The 20,001-nt window shown below is 34.7% G+C and overlaps 2 protein-coding genes across 2 annotated transcripts; one reads left to right on the top strand and one right to left on the bottom strand.

The window, feature by feature from the left end:
* Positions 1-65: 65 nt before the first annotated feature.
* Positions 66-3,502, bottom strand: LOC135691447 (5-hydroxytryptamine receptor 7). Its single transcript, XM_065209320.2, has 2 exons — positions 2,026-3,502; positions 66-1,555 (listed from the first exon to the last, which is right to left on the bottom strand). Exons 1-2 carry the CDS (start codon positions 2,752-2,754, stop codon positions 1,184-1,186), a joined length of 1,101 nt encoding a protein of 366 aa, XP_065065392.2. The 5' UTR covers positions 2,755-3,502; the 3' UTR covers positions 66-1,183.
* Positions 3,503-3,971: 469 nt separating this feature from the next.
* LOC135691332 (uncharacterized) lies at positions 3,972-17,947 on the top strand. Its single transcript, XM_065209172.2, has 15 exons — positions 3,972-4,636; positions 5,348-5,494; positions 6,675-6,905; positions 7,608-7,895; positions 9,093-9,326; positions 10,184-10,519; positions 12,100-12,123; positions 12,708-12,828; positions 13,293-13,492; positions 13,802-13,998; positions 14,433-14,528; positions 15,659-15,873; positions 16,360-16,400; positions 16,918-17,014; positions 17,507-17,947. Exons 2-15 carry the CDS (start codon positions 5,380-5,382, stop codon positions 17,706-17,708), a joined length of 2,397 nt encoding a protein of 798 aa, XP_065065244.2. The 5' UTR covers positions 3,972-4,636; positions 5,348-5,379; the 3' UTR covers positions 17,709-17,947.
* Positions 17,948-20,001: the final 2,054 nt, after the last annotated feature.

The following is a 20,001-nucleotide window of genomic DNA, read 5'->3' as shown; positions in this document are numbered from 1 at the left end:
AAGTCCTGATAACTGACATTTCACTACAATAAATCAACTTTTAATTTTGTACATTTGTACAGCATTTGTATCACATTGAACAGTTAAAGCAAAAAATTGATAAGAAAATTAAATTAATGTTGAAAATTTGAATGACACCGTTGCATATCACAAAAGCAAATGAATTCGATATCTCATACCGAGAATGTACGATATTTTTGTTCAACTCAATGAATTTAAATGATAAATTTGCCTATTAAATCTACATGAATAAAAGCATACTGGTACTGAAACGTTTCACTGTTTGACAAGAATTTTGATGATCAAATTTAACAATATCTAAATACCTCAAATGAATAATTCTTTATTACTGAATTTCCACAAGTATTTAACAAGTATTCATACTAACACGGTTAAATGACAGATATATTCATTGACGGGGTAGGTGCGTGAGTTAATGCTATTCACAGCAACTATATAATTAACATTTATGATGGTGAGTTTTCTTTACAACCAGTGTCAACTAAACTGCAGGAAATGCAGATAGAAGAAATGAATAATTCCCAAGATAAAACATTTCTCGAGTAATTTTTCCCTCAGCTGTGATATTTGCAGTACAATACCATAACTGTTGAATGTGCCTTGCCAGAAATCTAAATCCACCATAAAATTTAACGATGGTAATGACAGTGAGTCATTATGAAAGGAGAGGGTATACCCAATCACGCTTAGCCATGATTTTGTTGCAGCTATGCTATTGCTAGTCATATTACTGATCACATGATTTTGTCTCGTACTGATTTACAGAACAGCTTAAGCCAATAGCAAGTTCACATTAAACTACAATGATCATACCGAAAGAAATTGACCTTCTATAGAGAAGGCGTATTTACCATGACTTCAAGCCTCTAACGAAAACTGAAAACATATCTAAATCCCTGTACATTTTCAAATCTTTCCATCTTCTCAAATGCCCATAAAACTTTCATAAAGTTGATTAAAAAGGCCTAATACAGATGACAATTCGATTAATCTCTTCATCTAAACGAAGGTCTTTGCTTAAGCCACTACTGTACGCGGTATAATAACAAGTAAAGATTGATAGCTGCATTTCGCACGCAAGCCATTTTATCAAGTAGGATCTCCTACGTTATTCATAAAAATCAAATAATATACAATAAATAAAATGACTGTTGGTTTGCGTTTAACGAAAGCAACAAAGAACAGTTCTGAAGCCTTGTCGAATGTCCGTCCGGTAATATCCATATACCATTGGATTTACTGCGCATGTGCTAAAGATCAAAACAGTCGAACAGATCTCAAGTGACAAAGGAACTGTCTCTCTACCGCTTATTAATGCCCAAATGTTGGCAACGCCTCTGGGTATCCAGCAAATTGCAAATGCAAACACTATAATAAGAAAAACCTTTGTGATTTGATTCAACTGTTGGTCCTGCTTTTGCTTTCTTGCTTTGTTTATCATGACTGTTAATTTTCTTGATTTTTCATCATTGGCATTAATGTGAGCCTGCGATTTTGTATCTTCCAGTTTTTCTTCCCTCCTTCCAGCTATGCTCTGAAAAAATGTTTAATCAGCTTGTCAATTGAAGTTTTTTATACTATGATATGCGTTATATCTAATAAGGTATCAAGTAGCTGGTCATAAATAGACAATATGGCATATTTTGTGTACAAATTTGGTATTAACGGTAATGGAAAAGTTGCAGCTCAAGGCAAAACTAAAATAAATAGTGACATCTTATAAAAGCACTGAATCTGCCAGGTCGAAAAAACTGCTGGAATATTCTTTAGCTTCTGTAGTAAATTGAGGTATACATGAAGAGTTTCTTTATCCTATCTTATGTTAGAGGTTTTGTCTTGAAATAACAAAATTAAGAATGTCAGACGAGTTAATAAAGGTATCAAGAATTCAACTTTCTGTTTGTTTCTAGGATCACTGCTGTTTGTTTACATGTTACTTAAAAGCAAATTGTTTTAAATTATGCTAATGTACTACACTCATATTTCATCCCTCATGAAACTCACAGTGTTTTCTTCTTCATCAAATTTGTCAGCTGATACTTTCTGCGCAGAGAGGTGATGATCGTTGAGGTCAAACGCGACTTTTCGAATATGTCTGAAAACCCTCAAGAGAACTTTCGTGTATATAACCAGGCCTGCAAAGCTTGGTATGACAAAACCTAAAACAAGATCGACTGTCCCATACAGACGTGCTGAGCTCCTGTCTAGTCCACAGAACAGTTTTTGTTCTCTATGTGAATATGATCCCGAGCCAAAAATTGGTGGCAGACTCAACACAAGTGAGTAGAGCCAACCAATAAGGACGAGCCTTTCTGATAATTTTCTGTTCTTCGCAGTTGAATAAAAGGTGGGACAATGCACAGCAATATATCTGTTAATACCAATGTTCAGGAGCGCCATTACTTGGGCCTTAGTAAGAACAGCGTCACAGAAGCCAGCAGCAACGCATACTTCTCTGCCCAGTTGCCATCCTTTAGTAAGAAGTGTTACAAATATTGTTGGCAAAATTAAAGCGGCAACAAGAAAGTCAACAATAGCGAGATTTATCACCAGATAGGATGATATCATTCTTAACGACCTCACTTTATAAAACGTGTACAATAAAAGAGAGTTACCGGCCAATGAAGTCGTTATCACCAAAAGGTTAATGACAATAAGTGAGATGTAGACGAAACTTGGCAAAGACGTTTGCTCAACGACTGTTTGGTTACCAAAACGCAAGTTTGAATCCATAATTGCTCTAAATTACTTGTAGAAGCTGCTTGCTTGATAAAGTTTTTCCGCGTTTACCATGCACAACATACGGTGTTTACAATCATTGCTATCTCGATATAAGACAAGCTAGGATACAAAGTTATTGTTTGATATTCTAAAGAATTTCTTAGCAGATATCCTTAAACCAATATTGTGAACTGAGTTATAATACAACGTTAAACAAGTAAATCCTTTCGGCTATGTACGACTATAAGAATGAAAAATGATCTTCACCAGTGCTTTATAGTGAACTGTACTTTTGTATGCTTCTGTCAAGGTGTAGAAGCTATTCATCTGGTCAAAAGAAGCTAAAAACACCTTTTCCTTGCTATAAAAATTTCCTAGTATATTTATCTATATTGTTTTCTTTGAAATGAGATGCTCTTCTTGGACTAAATAATGCTTTGACCGATGCCTCTATAGATATATTCTAATCCTTCTGCACAGCTATATCTGTTTGCTTTTCTTATCCACGTAGGACATCATATAGCTTTTCTTATATCTTGCTGTGTCAATTGTATACTGAAATAGGTCTCCATTTTCGCTCAAATTAAATCTATAGGAGATGTAGCAGAACTATGTCTTCTAAATTTGCCGATGGAAAATAACGTACTTAGAACAGCAAGGTACTTAAATTGTATAATTTGGATTCCTATATTACAAAAACGGTGTTGTCTAGGTAGCGTCGCTCATGTTCCAGTTTGTCATCGTGACTTTTGAACCCTCTTGGTTAAAGTCAGATAAAATTTGTACCCAAATATGCAAAGCTATTCAATTAGCTCCGTTCACAACCAGACTTGGGAGTCTACTGTACCAGCCTCACAGTATTCACCTTCTTTAATGGCTGCTGTTGGTTTGAAACAACTGTTGCCCCTTCAAGTGTTTTGCGGAAAAAACTAGGATTACCGTCTTCTTGAAAATTTATCAATCTTCTTCGTTATTTTCCATTTTTCGACAGCGAGTATGAAGATTGACTGGTAAATATCAAAGAAAACTTAAACAAGGTTTTTTTCATCATCTTAAAATTACAATGTAAAAACTAACAATTAACACAAAATATATTTTAGTGTGCTGAATTAGCGGTAAAAAACATGCGTTATCGTTTCACCTCTAGCCCAACACAGTAAGTTAAATTATCAATTTATACAAAATTAAAACTACACGGATACAAATAACAACACAGACAGAGATTCAAGGGCAAAACTTGATTTATCGTACGATAAAATTCATTTAAAACGTTTTGTGTTAACTAAAAACCTTACAGTACCATCTAAAATCATTCTATTAGCTATTTGATTAAATTTTAGACTGCCAAAAAGAAATAAATTGCATAAATTATCTAAACAAGGTGAGGCGCTTATTACTACAGGTACCACAATGCGTTGCGCGTTGTCGTCAAATGATGTCATTATGCATATGGTCAACTATTTGGATTTTTAAAATTCCATCAGCACACCCAAGCAATTCGTAATGATTCCCATAATCCTTTGTGCTCTATGTACAGGCAGCAAAAATTATGTTTAAACCAATAAGCTCATTTTACCCGAAATTGATTAAATATTTATATTCCTGCCAAAAATTAAATTGATTTTGGTGCCAGAAAATCAATCTTTAAGCAATCTCTGTTTATAGCCTGTACTGAAATAAATTTATTAGTTTGCTTTGCCTTTAACTAGTTCCCTAGGCTAACGCAAAATTTTATTAAATGGATGTACTGGCGGTAAAATGTGCATTTATTGAGTAAATAAATGCCTACCAACCCATCTGCCAACTGGTACACAAAATTAGACCGGTAAGTTACATAGAATATTCCATATCGAAGGAACTATTGCTTAAACAAGGTAATAAGACACAGAGATTGGTAAGTAGATTGTAGTTAACCAAATATCGACTGTATAATATTACTTAAGGGAGAAGAGAGCTGAAAACAGTTCAAATTTAAATTTGAGCGATTTTTAGATAGCGACAACAGTAAGATTTCAGGTTTAAGTTCGCCTTACAAAACCAAGCTTTCATACGACATGTGTTATAGAATTTCAATGTAACGTGCAGTTTCATAACTCGAGCATGGCAGGACTATCCAATAGTTCCCCTTACCTTCACTTTTGTTTTAATAGATGAGTTGACATCACCACTCATAAAAGCGTGTTTACAACGTTATTTTGAATTTTCTAAAAGCACCGTGTAATCAGGAAATATGTTGGACAGATATATTTACCAATCACCTAGGTAAAAGGAATTTTATATTCTTGGGAAATGAACGTATTCATGAGGAGGAAAAATGAATTGAAAACTGCAGTTTGGGAGAGAAAGAAATTTAACAGGGTCAAAGTAGCTCTAAATTCATGCAGTTTTTGGAATTTTGCATAAAGGTCATCAAAAAAAACTTGGCTAGCCACGGGACCATCAATTCTTCACTCCAATGTTCTGATAACACTTGCTCCAGCTTACAGAATACATCTTTTTAGTCAGCAAATTTACTCCAAAGTTCTAGCTTTTCGTCCAGGTAAAGTAAATATTCTATACCAATGCGTAATACTCAAATATATTTTTTTCTGTTTTCCGTTTTTAGAAACGTACTCTACTTCGACTTGAACTGTAGTGATGCCACAGTTTTTGAAGATATATCTGGCCAAAAGTTTTCCGTTCTTATGTACCTACAAGGCAATTCGTCTCTGGCTGCTATTTTTTGTTACTTTGAATGCGGCGCTCTCTTTGGGTATGTCATCATTTCCTCCATTTAAGCATCGATAAAAGAAAGTCTTATAATCATTGCTTTTCGGTCATCCCTGCGCAACGGCCACCTCCTGATCTGAGGAAGTCCCTGCCGAATTTATGCTCCTACTCTCACAGAAAACCTCCACACGGCGGCCTCCTTCTATCTTGGGATTGCTCAAATGCCTAATTCTACGTCCATTAACGGTCAAGGAGGCAATATTTTGCAAAGAATTGAAAAAAGAATTGCAAAATTTTGCCTAAGAGATATCTCCTGATTCAACGGTCGACTCCTATTTAAACCAAGGCAAAGATGCAGTAGCATCAGAAAACACAGTCGATATACATTTCATAAAATAGAAGGGGAACATGAGGGAAGGGGGTCCAGAGAAGCAAGCTGAAGCCATTTAAAATATTGATACTGAAAGACCAGAATTGAAAACACGGTCAAGACAAGCCGCCTTAGATCTTGTAGATAATCTGTGAAACATTAGGTGATGCTGGCCTAGAAAATGCATTGAATCTCGTCACAGAGCGGCTTGAAACACTTAAGCTCAAAAATTGTACGCAAAAAGTATATGATTATTTTAAAAAACTTTATAAGAAAACTTAAGTTGAATAATTCATGTTACTTTTATTTGTTTGATGTATTCCTCTCAATGGAAAAAATTGCTCCCTCCTCTTCCGGCCACCCTTTTTCCGATAAAAAAATATGTAACAAACCTCCCCTTAGCGGCCGCTTCCAAAGCAATGGTCACGTAGCTTGTTTCTCGAAATTCGCCGCTATTAGAGGTTCCACTGTACCATCCATAACATTGTTTAGTATCTAACTGTTTAGTATCGAGTTTTCGATCTATGTTCTGACGTTTTAAACTCTGAAGAGTGTCAGACGAAAACTTTAGTTTACTAAATGTTTGCTTTTTTCAAAGCCATTTACATGTTTAGTATCTCTTATCCAGTATACTATTGTAGATATATCATTTCAACTTGAAGCAACCTTTTAAGTGTAATTAGCTATGCATATGCATATTAAACATACAACTTTCAATTATACTTTGGAGATGAATATACAAGGAATAAATTAGAAATGGAATAAATCAAAATAATTTTGTTATCATAAATTATTTTACTGGATTTTTATTGGTGTGAACTTTAGTTTGGACCTGGAAGTTTCTTTTTCTAAGCAAAGGCAGAATCCATCAAATGGTACAAGGGTCAAGGCACTGGAGGCAGGAAAATAAAAAAGGATATGGGTATTTCAAGAGAAAAGTGCTACGATTCTTGTAAAGGCATGCTAGACATAGGAGAGCATTCAAATGGCGTTTCCTATTATGCAGATTTTCGGCTCTGTGTCTGCCATGTTGGTCAGACAGGACGAGAAAACCGTGATCTTGGCTGGATAAATACATATATAGGTATGTTTACCTTTAGTTATGAACAGACCAAAATCACAACTGGTTGGTTAAAAGATAAATGTGCCACAAGATGCACTCAAATTTTTTTCAGTTTTGTCAAAACATGAAGTCAGTTGAATGTAAAGTGGAAAAAACTTCAATATTGTTTGTCATTGCAAATTTATAAACCAGAAAAATGAATTGCGTTCTTTGAATTCACAGTTGTCATCAAGTTTAGTGATCGCAATGACATATAATAGCGATAACACAAGCCTACTGCAAAATGTAGCGGAGAAGTTTGACGCGTGGATAGGTCAAGAAACAGGGCCTCAAAAAAGAGTCAAGTCAGACAGTTAAAGCATGAAGCTGAAAAATGGATGGCCTAAAAGGAGAGATTGCTCGACCCCTCCCCCCCCCCTCTATTGAGACTTTCACACCCAGAGTAAAATGCAGTCGTTGCGAAAAAAAGGTTTTCTGGAACAGGCGTTAAGCTATCAATTTTTGATGCAAGATTCTGCTTACCCATTACTCGGTTTTTTGTGTGAATCTTAACGTTTTAAGTTTTTATTTTTTGATCGTTGCAACAATATTTAACTTCGAAAACGTATCTCAACATGTATAGTTGTTAATTTTGTTTTTTTCTAGTTAGTTCACGTATCTTAACATGTATAGTTTGTTACGATACCATAACATGTGTTGAAAGATCTTTCTCTTGCAATGCAGGTGCAGAAACCACTCTACAAGTAGCGCTACAACCAGTTTGGGTAAAAAATGTCTGGGGCTTCAACGGACACAATTCAGGGAATGAATTTTTCAAATATATAGGAAAATTTAGATACCCTAATGCATGCTACTTTAATTGCTCCAGGAAATGGAACAGTCTCAACCAGCTACCAGACGGTGTAAATTATGGGTTAGGTATTAATGAAGGATCGTGCATTTGTATTTACGGCCAAAAGGGGAGAAGAAAAGAACTTACTAAGGCTTACAACAATGCTGTTATCGATTATGGTATGGAATTTTTTGCATATCAATTCAATCAGGGTGAAATTCGTAAGAGTGGAAAATTATTTCTAAATGAGTATCAGTTCTTTACAATACACCAATTTAATTTAGCCTCGTTTTGGAAAGTTCTCTTATCTTCACTGTACGACATTTTTTGTTTTATCACCATATTTTTAGGCCAAAAACAATTTTTGTGCTTTTACAGAGAAATGAAGTTTGAAAACTTGTAAGTGATTTGACCGCGAAAATCGTTTCAGGTGAAACTTTACCCTTTTAGTCGCCAATCACGTTCAAGTCCCTTATAAAATTTTTATCTTTAAAATCAACTCATAAAATCAACGTCGTGAGCAATAACATAATGAGAACCTCAAAGTAGACTAAAAATCTTGTTGTTATTCCGGTCCACAAATTTGTCAAAAATTTGATCCACAAACACATGCAGAATTTTTCAAAATGAGAAGTAAGTTGAATTTTTGTATTCCAGACTTTGGAATAATGCTGTTCGATGAGCATAGCTTCTCAGTATCCTTAAAACCACCTTCAGATGTTAGGTAGAAACAAGTAACAATCTGTAATCAAATGAGCCAGTGACTTTCCGTTCTAAAAACAGACATTTTACTCCAGGGGTAGGGAACCAAAAGATAATTGCTGGGCTGATTTAGTAGAGTCTGAGGAAAACATGCACTTATGTGACAATAGTATTAGGACGATCGCCTCAAAGCATATATGGTTAACCCTTTGCTCAAAAAACAACATAGAAATATCATCTTGCCATTTTCCATTTTTGCAGTTACTATAGCATTTCTGCCGTTACTATGACAATGTGCAAGCAATATGGTCCCTGGACGTAGCCATGTAGCCACAGGGACCATTCTTTTTTGGCATCACAAAAAGGGCCTTTTTGCAAGCCTTTGATGATTTCTTTGTAAGATTTCATTGCAACTTTTAATTAAAGTTATTATAAGGAATATAACCTTATTTCTACATGATAAATTTATATCCCTTTTAGAAAAATTAATGGGAAAAATTGATTTGGGCAAACATGGTTATCAACCTAAATCCCCTCCCCCAGTAAGCAATTGCCCCCTCCCCCTTAGTGACCCTAAAACATAGCTAAGAGCCTTATATTGCACCGTTTCCCTGTTTCTATCTGAATCCCATTAAAGAACAACATTATAATAATCATGAAGCTTTTTGTTTTAGAGATAATTCATACTCCAAAATGGCAGCCAGGAGAAGGTACATCATTTGGCAGGAAAAACATTGGCAATTATATCGATAAAACTGAGTGTTATATGGACTGTTCGATGACTTTCAATGAGCAGAAAATTGTTGCCAATGGTGTGACTATGGATGCTAACAACTGTTACTGTGAGTTTGGGCAAACAAAAAAAGCCGCCAATAAGACAAGGTACAGGAACACATTAATTAAAAGATGTAAGTATAGAGTTTGCCTGCTTTTTTTAAGATGAAAATGACATTAAAACGCAATTTGCTTTTTTGTTGCAGATTGAGTTCAAAGAAACAACTTGAAGTGCTAATTTGTATTGCGATCCAATGCACAGGAAAGACTTTCTTTAAATAAAAAAAGAATTCATCTGTAAGCCAAGAAAACTCAATTCTGCTTTAATTTTGGTACATATAAATTCTGTATTTCAATGAACAACTTCCAAAATATTAAAATTTATATGAAGAATTGAGATTTCGTTGGTACAGAAAATTTGCCATAAAAAGTATTTGCTTGTTTTTATTAATATTGATATTTTTTGGCATACTTATTTACTGTAGAAAAGTTACATGCACCAATAATCTAAGTCTTTGTTACTGAAAGTTTGAGGATGGCAGGAAATAACAGAAACATAGCACACTAAAGTATTTTTTACCGACACTCTTCGGAGCGCTGGATAACGACCAAACGTAAGCAGAAAACAGGGGTACCGTCCTAAAAGGTTCGAAATGAGAGCTGTGTTGCAGGCAAATTCAAGAGACCTAACCCATGACCATACCCTTACCATACCCAATATTGCTTGTAAATGAAGAATCTGTAATGAAATAAAGGATTGCCAGAACAGAATTTTGGACACCCCAAAGTCTCTCTGAATTTTAACAAGGGGACTTAGCCTCCCTGAGCCCCCTGAGCCCCCCTGAGCCCCCCTGAGCCCCCCTGAGCACCCTTGAGCCCCCTTCACGGCACTACTGGCAGAACAAAATTATATCCAAGGATTTCACTCAATTAAACATATATTGGCTTGTTCTGGAGTTAACCTGAATATTTAGAAGATCTGTTTTTATAGCTTTTGAGTGGAAACTTAGACGACCAACTGGCCAGATCAGAATCATAATCAGCAACAATACTGCTAACTTTTTATGGCAACTCACAGTTGACAACGGATACTGCATTCGATTAAACTTTACTGATTTCCAACTGGCTAACTCAAAGAACTGTAAGGACAGTTATTTGCAAGTATGGAATGGATTTGGTGGCTCTGCAAACACCGTTGGCCTGTATTGCGGTACAGTTGCTCCGCCTAATGTTGAGATACCCAACAGATTTGCTGCTATTCAATATTATTCATCTATATCAAATCGAGCCGCGGCTTTTACAATCAAATATGAACAGTTTTTACCAGGTATGAACTGCCTTATTTTCAAACTTGATAATCAAACCAGATTTTCCGGTGATGAGACCCCTTGTCAGCGAAGTGAGGATAATTTTTTTGTGACTACGCCCTTTAGATCAGCTTAAGGTTGATTTCAAAATATTTCTTGTAGTCATTTTTTCGCAATCTTATTAAACGCTATACTATTATTAGACTTTTCAATAATTTCATTCTTAATTTGAAATTTATTACTTTTTGTGGCGTTCTAGACCTCGCGGCCCTGGAGAACTTTGCCACCTCCTCCTCCTCTCTACTCTCTTGGTGGCACTATTTTTGAAGTGTCTTTACTGTGTACTATACATTAACTGCAAAAATTTGACGACATTTTCTTCGACTAGATTCTTAATAAGACGGTCACGAAGAAATTTTTGCATTGAAGACTTTTGAGAACTCGCTTAGAAAAAATATGTGGTCAAAATTCAAATTCATGTATCCTTTTAATCTAATCTAGTTTTTACCACTGTTCAATAGAAATAGCTCTAACTGTCTTGTGTCACCAATTGAAAGGATTCCACCTCTTTCTTTTTACACTAAACTGTGGTGTTTCTTTCATTCCTTCAAGGTATTTCCACTTTTTAACCCAAGTTTTGAACTCTACAGGAAGCAAGATCTCCAGACCCACTTTGCCTATTGGAGATGGTCTTATGCTTTCCGAATCTTATACTTATATTTATTATACTTTTACCTTTAATTATATTCTGTTTATAAACTCTCATACCATATGTTAAAAACTCTTCGAGTGCTAAAACATTGCTTTTGACTCGCCTTTGCACAAACTGAGAAAATATACCGCTTTTTTTTTTTCCTGAAATGCTGTTCTGTGTGAAAAAGCTGCATCGGGGGTTAAGCCAAATTTCGAACGGATGCTCAAGCCCCCAAATCTCCAGAGAGTCAGTACCTGTGGGGCTAGATATGTCAGCAAACTGTGGTTTTGCCTGTTGCGAGATAGGTAACATGTTGCTATCTCTGTGTTGAAAATTGACGACGAAATTTTATCACGACGAAACTCTGAAAAGTTGTCCGAAATTTTTTTCGATGCAGTTTATCCGCCGAAAATTTATTTCACGAATTATTAGTCACACAAGTGCACTCGAGTTACCAGTTATTGAGTCACATTGCCAGGTCGTTCGATTGTTATTGTTGATGATGTTGTTGTTGTTTCTTATGTTGTTGTTGTTGTTTCTGATTTTGTTGTATCTATTATTTGTAATGTCGACGTTTTTACAAATTTGGAGCCACTTGCAATCAAATTTTGTGCGTTTTAACTGGTCTTCGACATAGTTTAGAGCATTTTTCGTATTTTGCTATAAATCCTTTGGTAAAAACTCCCATCATTTTTTATTTGTTTTATTATACTTTTGTAATTTTGCATTTCCTTGGCTTTAGCATTCCCAGAGTATATCCTTGCATTTGGTAAAAAATAGGCCCTTTTCTCACCTGAATTTTTCTGCTAGAGGTGATAGCATGTGAGTTGTTAAGGGGAAACGATCTTAAATTTTTCTTCATATTGACTTCTAACTGTTGTTTTCATTGACTCAATTTTTCCTTAGATAAAGAAAGTCGCACTGAATCAGGTTTGCATAAATTTTGATACGTTTTCGTAAAGAACATGTTACTACACTAACGGCTAATCGAGTGGGTCTTGAAAAAGTCTACCCTTAACGTGTCAACTGTAACGTCTAGTCCGACGAACAAACTATATGATGTGATTATTAATGTATTGCTTAAATCTAATGCATGTTTGTTATACAATTTGTAAAAGATAGTATGTGTACGTTACATCTTCTAACTATAGTATGTGTACTTAATTTTTATAAAGAATGATCGTTTAAGCTTTATAATTTACATATTCGTATCATTAATTTTTTAGAACTATTACATATGTTCTGACCTTTATGCAATCAAACCAACTATCAATGGATTTTGTAAAGTAATTAATTGTATTTTTAAATGAACAAATTCCAACTTCCAACTAGCAAGATATATTTTTAGAAGCAATTTGAAGAGTTACAAGACTGTATCAAATGCCAGCTTAAAGCATTTTGTAGTTTTAATTTTGCAAGATACCATCTCCCTATTAATGAAAAGGAAATTTTATTAATGTACTTTCTTTAAAAAATATATCTTTATGCATCATACATATCAATTCATCTTTTAGATGCCGTGATTATAGGGATTTCGTGCTCTGTAGGGGTTCTCTTTATACTTATTCCTGCTTTTGTAATATGGAAAAGGAAAACATTTGGAAAACAAGTTACTGCTGCTCGATCTTCAATACGGTATCTAAAATTTTTGTATACATTTCTTGTCATTATGTTTTAATCAACAGTTTAAATGTGAGAATTTTTATTAGAGTTATGGCTATTAATAGGTAAGCCTGCAATGGGAGAGGGCAACGGGGGCAAAGCATCAAGGAAAAAGGCAAAGCAATAGTAAAACAAAGTAAAATGCTCGATTTAGTGAGAGGAAGGGGGCCACTTTCCCCTCTGCCCCCCTTTTCCGGTGCGGCGTTGTTGACACGTAGAGCAGTCATCAATATCTACCCTTTAATCTAGGATTAAAAGAAGTGATATTTGTGAATAATTTCTCCAGAGTCACGTTGATGAATGATTTCTACATTCGTTTTGCTTTGATTGCCTTGATCACTGCATAATTGAGAGCCCTACTTGAATCTTGAATAACATTGAGATTGATTGAATTCTCGAAGGTGTCTTGAATATCTGATGAGAATTTTTTCATTTAGAACTTCAACAAATGCATTCTGCAGTGATGAAAATGCTGATAAATGGGAAACACCGATAAAAAGCATCCGATTTCATGAAATCATCGGGGAAGGCGCTTTTGGAAGAGTTTACCTTGCAACTTTGCTTGACGCCAGACCACTAAATGCAGTGAAAATTGAATTCACTCAAAATATGAAAGTAGCAGTTAAGATATTGGAAGGTATGTTGAAAGTAATTCTTAGATAAGACTGATGGAAAATTGTCTAATATAATTGAAGCTTGAAAACAGAAATTCGGAAGAATTACTTTGTTTATTAAGTCTCTATACAGTGTTTGGTTCAGGATTGAAAAAATGCATTTTCTTTTCCCCTATGTTTAGCCTATTGCTTAAAACATTACCTACAATCATTGCCAAAGTTACTTGGAACACGCAGCACTTTGCACTTTGCTTTTCTATTTTCAATTTTACCCCGAATATTACTCTTAACTACAATGCAAACAATTGCCTCCCTGAAATTTTCCTCCCTAGATAATGCAGAAAGCTCACGAAAATCGGAACTGTTACAAGAAATTGAGATGACGAAAGAGGTTGGTTTCCATGACAACGTAATTACCATGTTGGGGTGTGTTACAGATGAAATGACGTCATGCTTGATCCTGGAATTTATGGAATACGGAAGCTTACTGAAATGTCTTCGCGAGGAGAGGAAAAGAGTTCAAACGCAGGTCAATGATCCTAACATTCCGTTAAATTTTTGATTCAATAATAGTAATGGGATACATATTGGTAGTAATGATTGGTTTTTACTAATATTTTGAAGCCTGCCAGCAGAAAAATGATTTTAATTGCGAATATAGCTCAGCAAAGAAAGAGTGTAATGAATTATTATTGATATAAGCTTTCTTGTGAATATCATAACAGACAATAGAAAAGCATTATTGTTAGCTAAAAGAAAGTGAAGCCATCATTGCAAAGCAGTATAATAAACTGAAGATATACTTCCATTATTTAGAAACACATGATATATGCTATCGTCTGTACATCAAGACCTTGGTTGATGAAAATTATCTTTCATTAATCAGTAAATGTATTTCTGGTGTTGGTAGGGCAGTAGTCTCTATATGTTAAGAAAATAAATTAGCATTTTTATCTTGTACAGAAATCTTCTGAGTATTTGGAGCCAGTTGAATGGGAAACATTACAGCTGACGGTTAATGATCTACTAAGAGTGGCATGGCAGATTTCACGTGGGATGGTACTAGCCCATTTTTTCATTAGTTTTGACTCAATAATAATTTAATCTAAAAAAATAAGAATCAAGTGGCGGATTTAAGGGGGGGGGCAACTAGAGGCAGTTGCCCCTGCCTCGACAAGTTGAAGCAAGTCTGGCGCCCCATTTTGAAAATTGTGCACCCCTTTAGAAGAATAAGAATAAATTGAAAAGTTTCTTAGACCGATAGGTTAATTTGCTTCAAGGTTAACCTAAAAGTTAAGTTGTTTATTCTGAAAATTGATCTGAAATTATGCATACAGCGTACTCTCGTCAACAATTTTTGGGAATTTTTCAGCGCCCCCACTACCAACTGCCCCTCTGGATCCGTCCCTGTAAGAATCCATTAAGTACAAGAAATTTTATAAAGTACAAATCATAAAGAAAAACTTTATATCTTATAAACTAAGCAACATGCAAACCTCAATTGCGATTTGCAATTTAAAAAACAACTTATACTTAGAAGATAGCACTTAGAAGCAGGAAAATAGCAAACTGAAGTACTTTTTGTCTGACACCCTCTGAAGTATAGACATCAGATAATGACTGAAAGTAAGCAGAAATGTACACCCAGAAGAAGATCGAAAGTAACGGAAGAGGAAGAGTGATTCATTTGGTTGGTTCCTTGTTTTGTCCAATCAGCGACAGCCAGCCTCTCACCTAGTAAAATAGCCCAAGAGAGAAAACAAACCCTTTTTTCTACACAAGTCAGGATATTTTGTTTTGATGAAGACAGATTCGAAAAGACTTTAGTGAAAGACAACCTCGCTTACCTAATAATATAAAAATGTCATCAATATACAATTTTTGCGCACTCTGAATTTATGAGCAAATTATGATCTAATACTCAATTGTATTCTAATTAATAAATATTTCGTTTTAATTTTTTAAAGCATTGAAGTACATCATGAAAGGGTTTTTCGAATTTGACGTAAGAGAGTTTTGGATGTTTGGAGAAATGCATTTTTTTTAAATATGGCTCAATGCAGAATAGACAGAGGGGTACATTATCGTTGGCTGTGAATTTCCTTATGGCCATCTAGAGCGGTTCTGCTAATTATACCAAAGCGTAATCTTCTGGATACATCAATAATTGCTGATTTTTATATTCATAGGAGCATGTAGCGCACAAGGGTATTATCCATCGTGATCTTGCAGCGAGAAATGTACTGTTAGGCCCAGACAAATACTGCAAGATTGCTGATTTTGGACTAAGTCGCTTTGCTGATTTGGATAATGTCTATGTAGCTAAGAACCGTCACAAACTTCCTGTCAAATGGATGCCACTTGAAGCGATAATCGATCAAAAGTTTTCTGAGTTTTCTGATGTGTGAGTAAAAATACATTAAATAGGCATAATATTTTCCTAATTTGTGAAAATTTGTTACCTAACGTTTCAACTGATCCTTTTTGTCAGTTGATTGCTTTCCCTCAATTTTTCTCTTAAGACACATACAATAATAAAGTATTCATATAGCAACATTTCCTCTGTTTTTTGGTCCATTTTGGCAACTTTCTAATCATTTCATCAGGTCACATTTGTACAAAATAAATGATTGCTTGGAAAAGTATCTATCTTTTTGTGATACGCTTTTTTATCTTCATGCATTTTTTGACCTGTTAATTAGATTTATTAAAAAAGCATCTTACTTGTCATGCAACTTAATTTGATTCAAAAAAATATTTCAGCGCTGCACTGATTAGTACACGAAAGAAATATGGAGTTTAAAGTACAACTAATGTTTGCATTAACAACAATGCAAATTGGTTCAATGGTTCATGTTAATATCAATTTTCTATGTTCTAAATGTTTCAGCTGGTCTTATGGTGTGGTGCTCTTTGAGCTGGTGACTCTAGGTAGGTTAATTCTTGTGCAATTCCTTTACGTGCCATCAAAACACCATACCTAAACTCTTACATAAAAGTCATTGTTGTAGCACACGAATTTTGATTTGATATAAAGATCATAGAAGAGGAATCAAAGATGGAATATGTTTCCTTTAATCTCTGTTATGTTTTTGAAAAAGCCGGTCTAACATCAGAAGTCAGCAAAGAATTCAAAAATAAAAATCTGATATCTATTATCGCGAATATTTCACCAGGCTTGGAGGGTGTATTCAGAGATATAAAAGAAATATATAATATGTTCTGTTATCAAATTCATTTTTTGCTGCTAACAAAACAATACTTGGTTAATATTAGTGAACTTTTTTTCTCTATCATTATTGTATCTGGGACAGAAACTCTGAATCAATATACAGTTCATCTATTTAAAAAAATAAGACCGTTGTGTTGTATTGGGATGCCTAAGGTAAGACGTAAAAATCAACTGTATTTTCAACAAAACTGCGTCTAAAAACTATTTTGCCATTAGGTGGGAGTCCGTATCCAGGTATGACAGCTATAGAGATGGTTCGATTTCTGGAATCTGGTGCTCGCATGGCAAGACCTGAAAACTGTTCGGAAGAAATGTAAATGTTTTATCCATGCTAACTTTTTACTAATAGATATCAAACCCTAAGATTACAAAAATACAAAGCCAGGCAGTTTACCATTTACAAGTATTATAAATATCGTTAATAGGACCTCCACCGAACTGATAACTCAGCGGATGCCAGTTACTGTCCTTTTTAGAAGCTGCAGTTGTCAGGCGACTACCTTTGAAAAGCTTAAGTCATAGAAGAAACTTTTGGACTAAATAATGTCTTTGTTCTGTCTTTTAATGGAAGTTTGTTTTGTTGTTAATTTTGCATTCTATTTTTGAGATGTGACTTATCTGTGTTTCTCTTCATGACTCTATCAGTAAGATGCTAATTAAATTTTCTTGCTATTTCCCTTTTCTACTCTAACTTCCACCCACGTACTTTGCTTCCAAACTAAAATATCTTGGAAGTAGCCAATGATTTTTTTCTAAAATGTAAGGAAGTACATATTTTCGGCTTACATGTCAATCTTTGTTGTAGGTATGCTATGATGCAATGTTGCTGGCACACGGAACCAAAAATGAGACCAACATTTTCAACCATAAAACAGCAACTTGAAATGCTCATGTCCAAAGAAACACCTTATCTGGACTTTAATCTGGATTTCAACAACGAATACTATCTATTTCCTTCCTTCAAAAGTGATGATAATACAGTAGACGATCTGATATTTGAATTGTAAGTTACATAGTCAGGTTTTAGCATCTTATTGAGCCAAATCGTCGAGCAGATAGGAATGCTAAAGACTGAAACATTGTAAATTTAGTCATCCACTAGAATTACTTGGATTTACGATGAACGATTCTATTCAGCTCCTAAGACATTTTCGCTCTTAAGTTACTTTATTAGGTTTGAGGCAGCAAATGTTTATCTTACTATGCTTTATCAGTACAAAAAATGTGACTATTCATTCATTGTCTGTGCACGAATTCATAAATTATTCTATCATTTCTGTCAAATAAGAGCTCCGTCTTGCTCATTGCAACTATGAAAATTCAAGGCACAATGATGGGCTTTATTTCAAAGCAATATGAAATGACATTTCAAAGTTAGCAAACACGCAAAAATTGGCAAAAACAGCTTTTTTTAATAAGCAACAATTTTATAAGCAACCTTGGCTTGGATAAGAAAAATGTTGAAAGAAGCTATAAGCAGCTATAGAAAAATACAGAACACATAATAACCTGTCAGTTTGATGTAACACATAGTTATAAATGATGTTACAATGTTACTGATTGTTGTTTTGCTGTTTTATATATGATACAGAAATTTTTGTGTTGTCCGCAATTTACTGATTATATTTTCTATAACGTATAAAGATATTGCTTTGCAATCTTCAAGAGTATAAAAGAGAGCCAAATTCCTTCAAGTTTACTTATAGGGTAGAGCTGGTACCTGTCATGCCGCGTGCGAAAAGTTAGGCAAGTAATAAACAAAGTTAAAGGCTAAAATATATGAAGTTTAAATCAATTTTTAGAGCTGGTCCTGTGCCAATTGGCTTATTGACAAAAATGTAATATATAGAAATGTGATAAGCCATCATATCATATATTTTCCTATTGACGCAATCCAACGTTGATATCCAGTTTTATATGAAATATATATGATGGCTAATAAGGACTTCCTACTAATGAAACTTCAAAGCTAGCCTTTCCCAGTTCTAATTTCTTTAATTTCCAAATTTTTTAAAAAAAATTGTATATAGAGAAAGCATTTTAAGCGTGTTTTTTTATATAAAGCAATTCAATCTTAGAGAGAATAACGTCAGAATAGTGCAGAAAAAGGTAAGAAATAATAACAGACTCCGTTGAATATGCGGAACCAGTCCAGTTTGATGCCAACAGTACTCAGAATGGTGAAATCATTCCATTATTCTTTTACTTCAGTGCAGGAGTTTTAGAATATAATTCCAGGTTTTTTCTCAGACAGAGTGCAAATGCCATTTGACAAGATTTCATTCGGTATGTTGTTAAAATATGTTCCTAAAGACAGCTGCCATTTTTTGGGGCATACTCATTGAATACACACGTGAATTTACAACAATTTTAATCCATCCTTCCATTCCTCGTACCAAAAATAACCTTCACACGTCGACCAAAATGACACAAAGTTTCCATTCAATGCTTTTCTTAGGCTTAAAGACGCATGTGAATGTGCACTTGGGGTTCGCAATGATTTTCTCTGAAACTGCAAGGTATTAGGCAACGTGTGTATTCAAATCACAACAAAATCTGTAATTCTGAATTGATACATAATCTAAAATCGGTCAATGCTATACATGCAACTGTATTCATCAGAACATTTAGGCCTGTTCAAAATGAAACTGCTTGCGGAAGATCATTGAATACATTTATCTACAGCATGTTGCATTTCATCAACAGCCCTTTTTGCAAAGACCAAATCAAGTTATGAAGAGTTTGACGAATATCATTTTCTGGTTATGAAAGCTTGCTACTTGTGCAAAAATATTAATTATTCCTTGATAAATTGTATATTTTCAATGTTTAAATCAAACTACTATTTTTCGTGCGTTACACATTAGTGTAAAACGATGTTCTCTATCTCGAGCTTCGTGTTCATCTGTCACTTTTTCATTTAGCTGCCATTACTTTATATAAACCTTGTCACTTTTGATCTTACTTTAATAAACTTAGCGAAAATAATTGGGAAAAGAGCATTTGAATCTGCATATCTTTTCAACCATCTAGAAATTGATATGATTGTTCTTTCTAGAGCGTGAGGTTGATGTACCTTTGAAGTATCATCTAGGCAGAGCATAAGGGGGAGACAGCCTTTTATTGAGACATGGTCGAGCCTCGACCTCAGAACCCATAGACTTACCCCCGTCTACGATGTGCTCTCCTTGCTATTCTATCTTCGTAGTCCTTATGCTTCGGAAGCTAAATGTGCATTGCGGTGTGGCTTAAGACTATTGTAAATGGTGAATCCGGCCACCAGATCTTGCGTGATTACTT

The sequence above is a fragment of the Rhopilema esculentum genome, chromosome 10, assembly GCF_057945365.1.
Source record: "Rhopilema esculentum isolate cy_ngs chromosome 10, ASM5794536v1, whole genome shotgun sequence".
NCBI classification, from domain to species: Eukaryota; Metazoa; Cnidaria; class Scyphozoa; order Rhizostomeae; family Rhizostomatidae; genus Rhopilema; species Rhopilema esculentum.
The sequence above is the reverse complement of the archived record's forward strand: the minus strand, read 5'-3'. Positions and strand labels throughout refer to the sequence as shown.

Excerpts from the sequence above, each read along its gene's own strand:
- LOC135691447 (XM_065209320.2), bottom strand. The coding sequence starts at position 2,754 with ATGGATTCAAACTTGCGTTTTGGTAACCAAACAGTCGTTGAGCAAACG. Across the intron at positions 1,556-2,025 it reads TTGATGAAGAAGAAAACACT|AGCATAGCTGGAAGGAGGGA; the intron begins GTGAGTTTCATG and ends ACATTTTTTCAG.
- LOC135691332 (XM_065209172.2), top strand. The coding sequence starts at position 5,380 with ATGCCACAGTTTTTGAAGATATATCTGGCCAAAAGTTTTCCGTTCTTA. Across the intron at positions 14,529-15,658 it reads GGCAGATTTCACGTGGGATG|GAGCATGTAGCGCACAAGGG; the intron begins GTACTAGCCCAT and ends TTATATTCATAG. Across the intron at positions 17,015-17,506 it reads GAAAACTGTTCGGAAGAAAT|GTATGCTATGATGCAATGTT; the intron begins GTAAATGTTTTA and ends TCTTTGTTGTAG.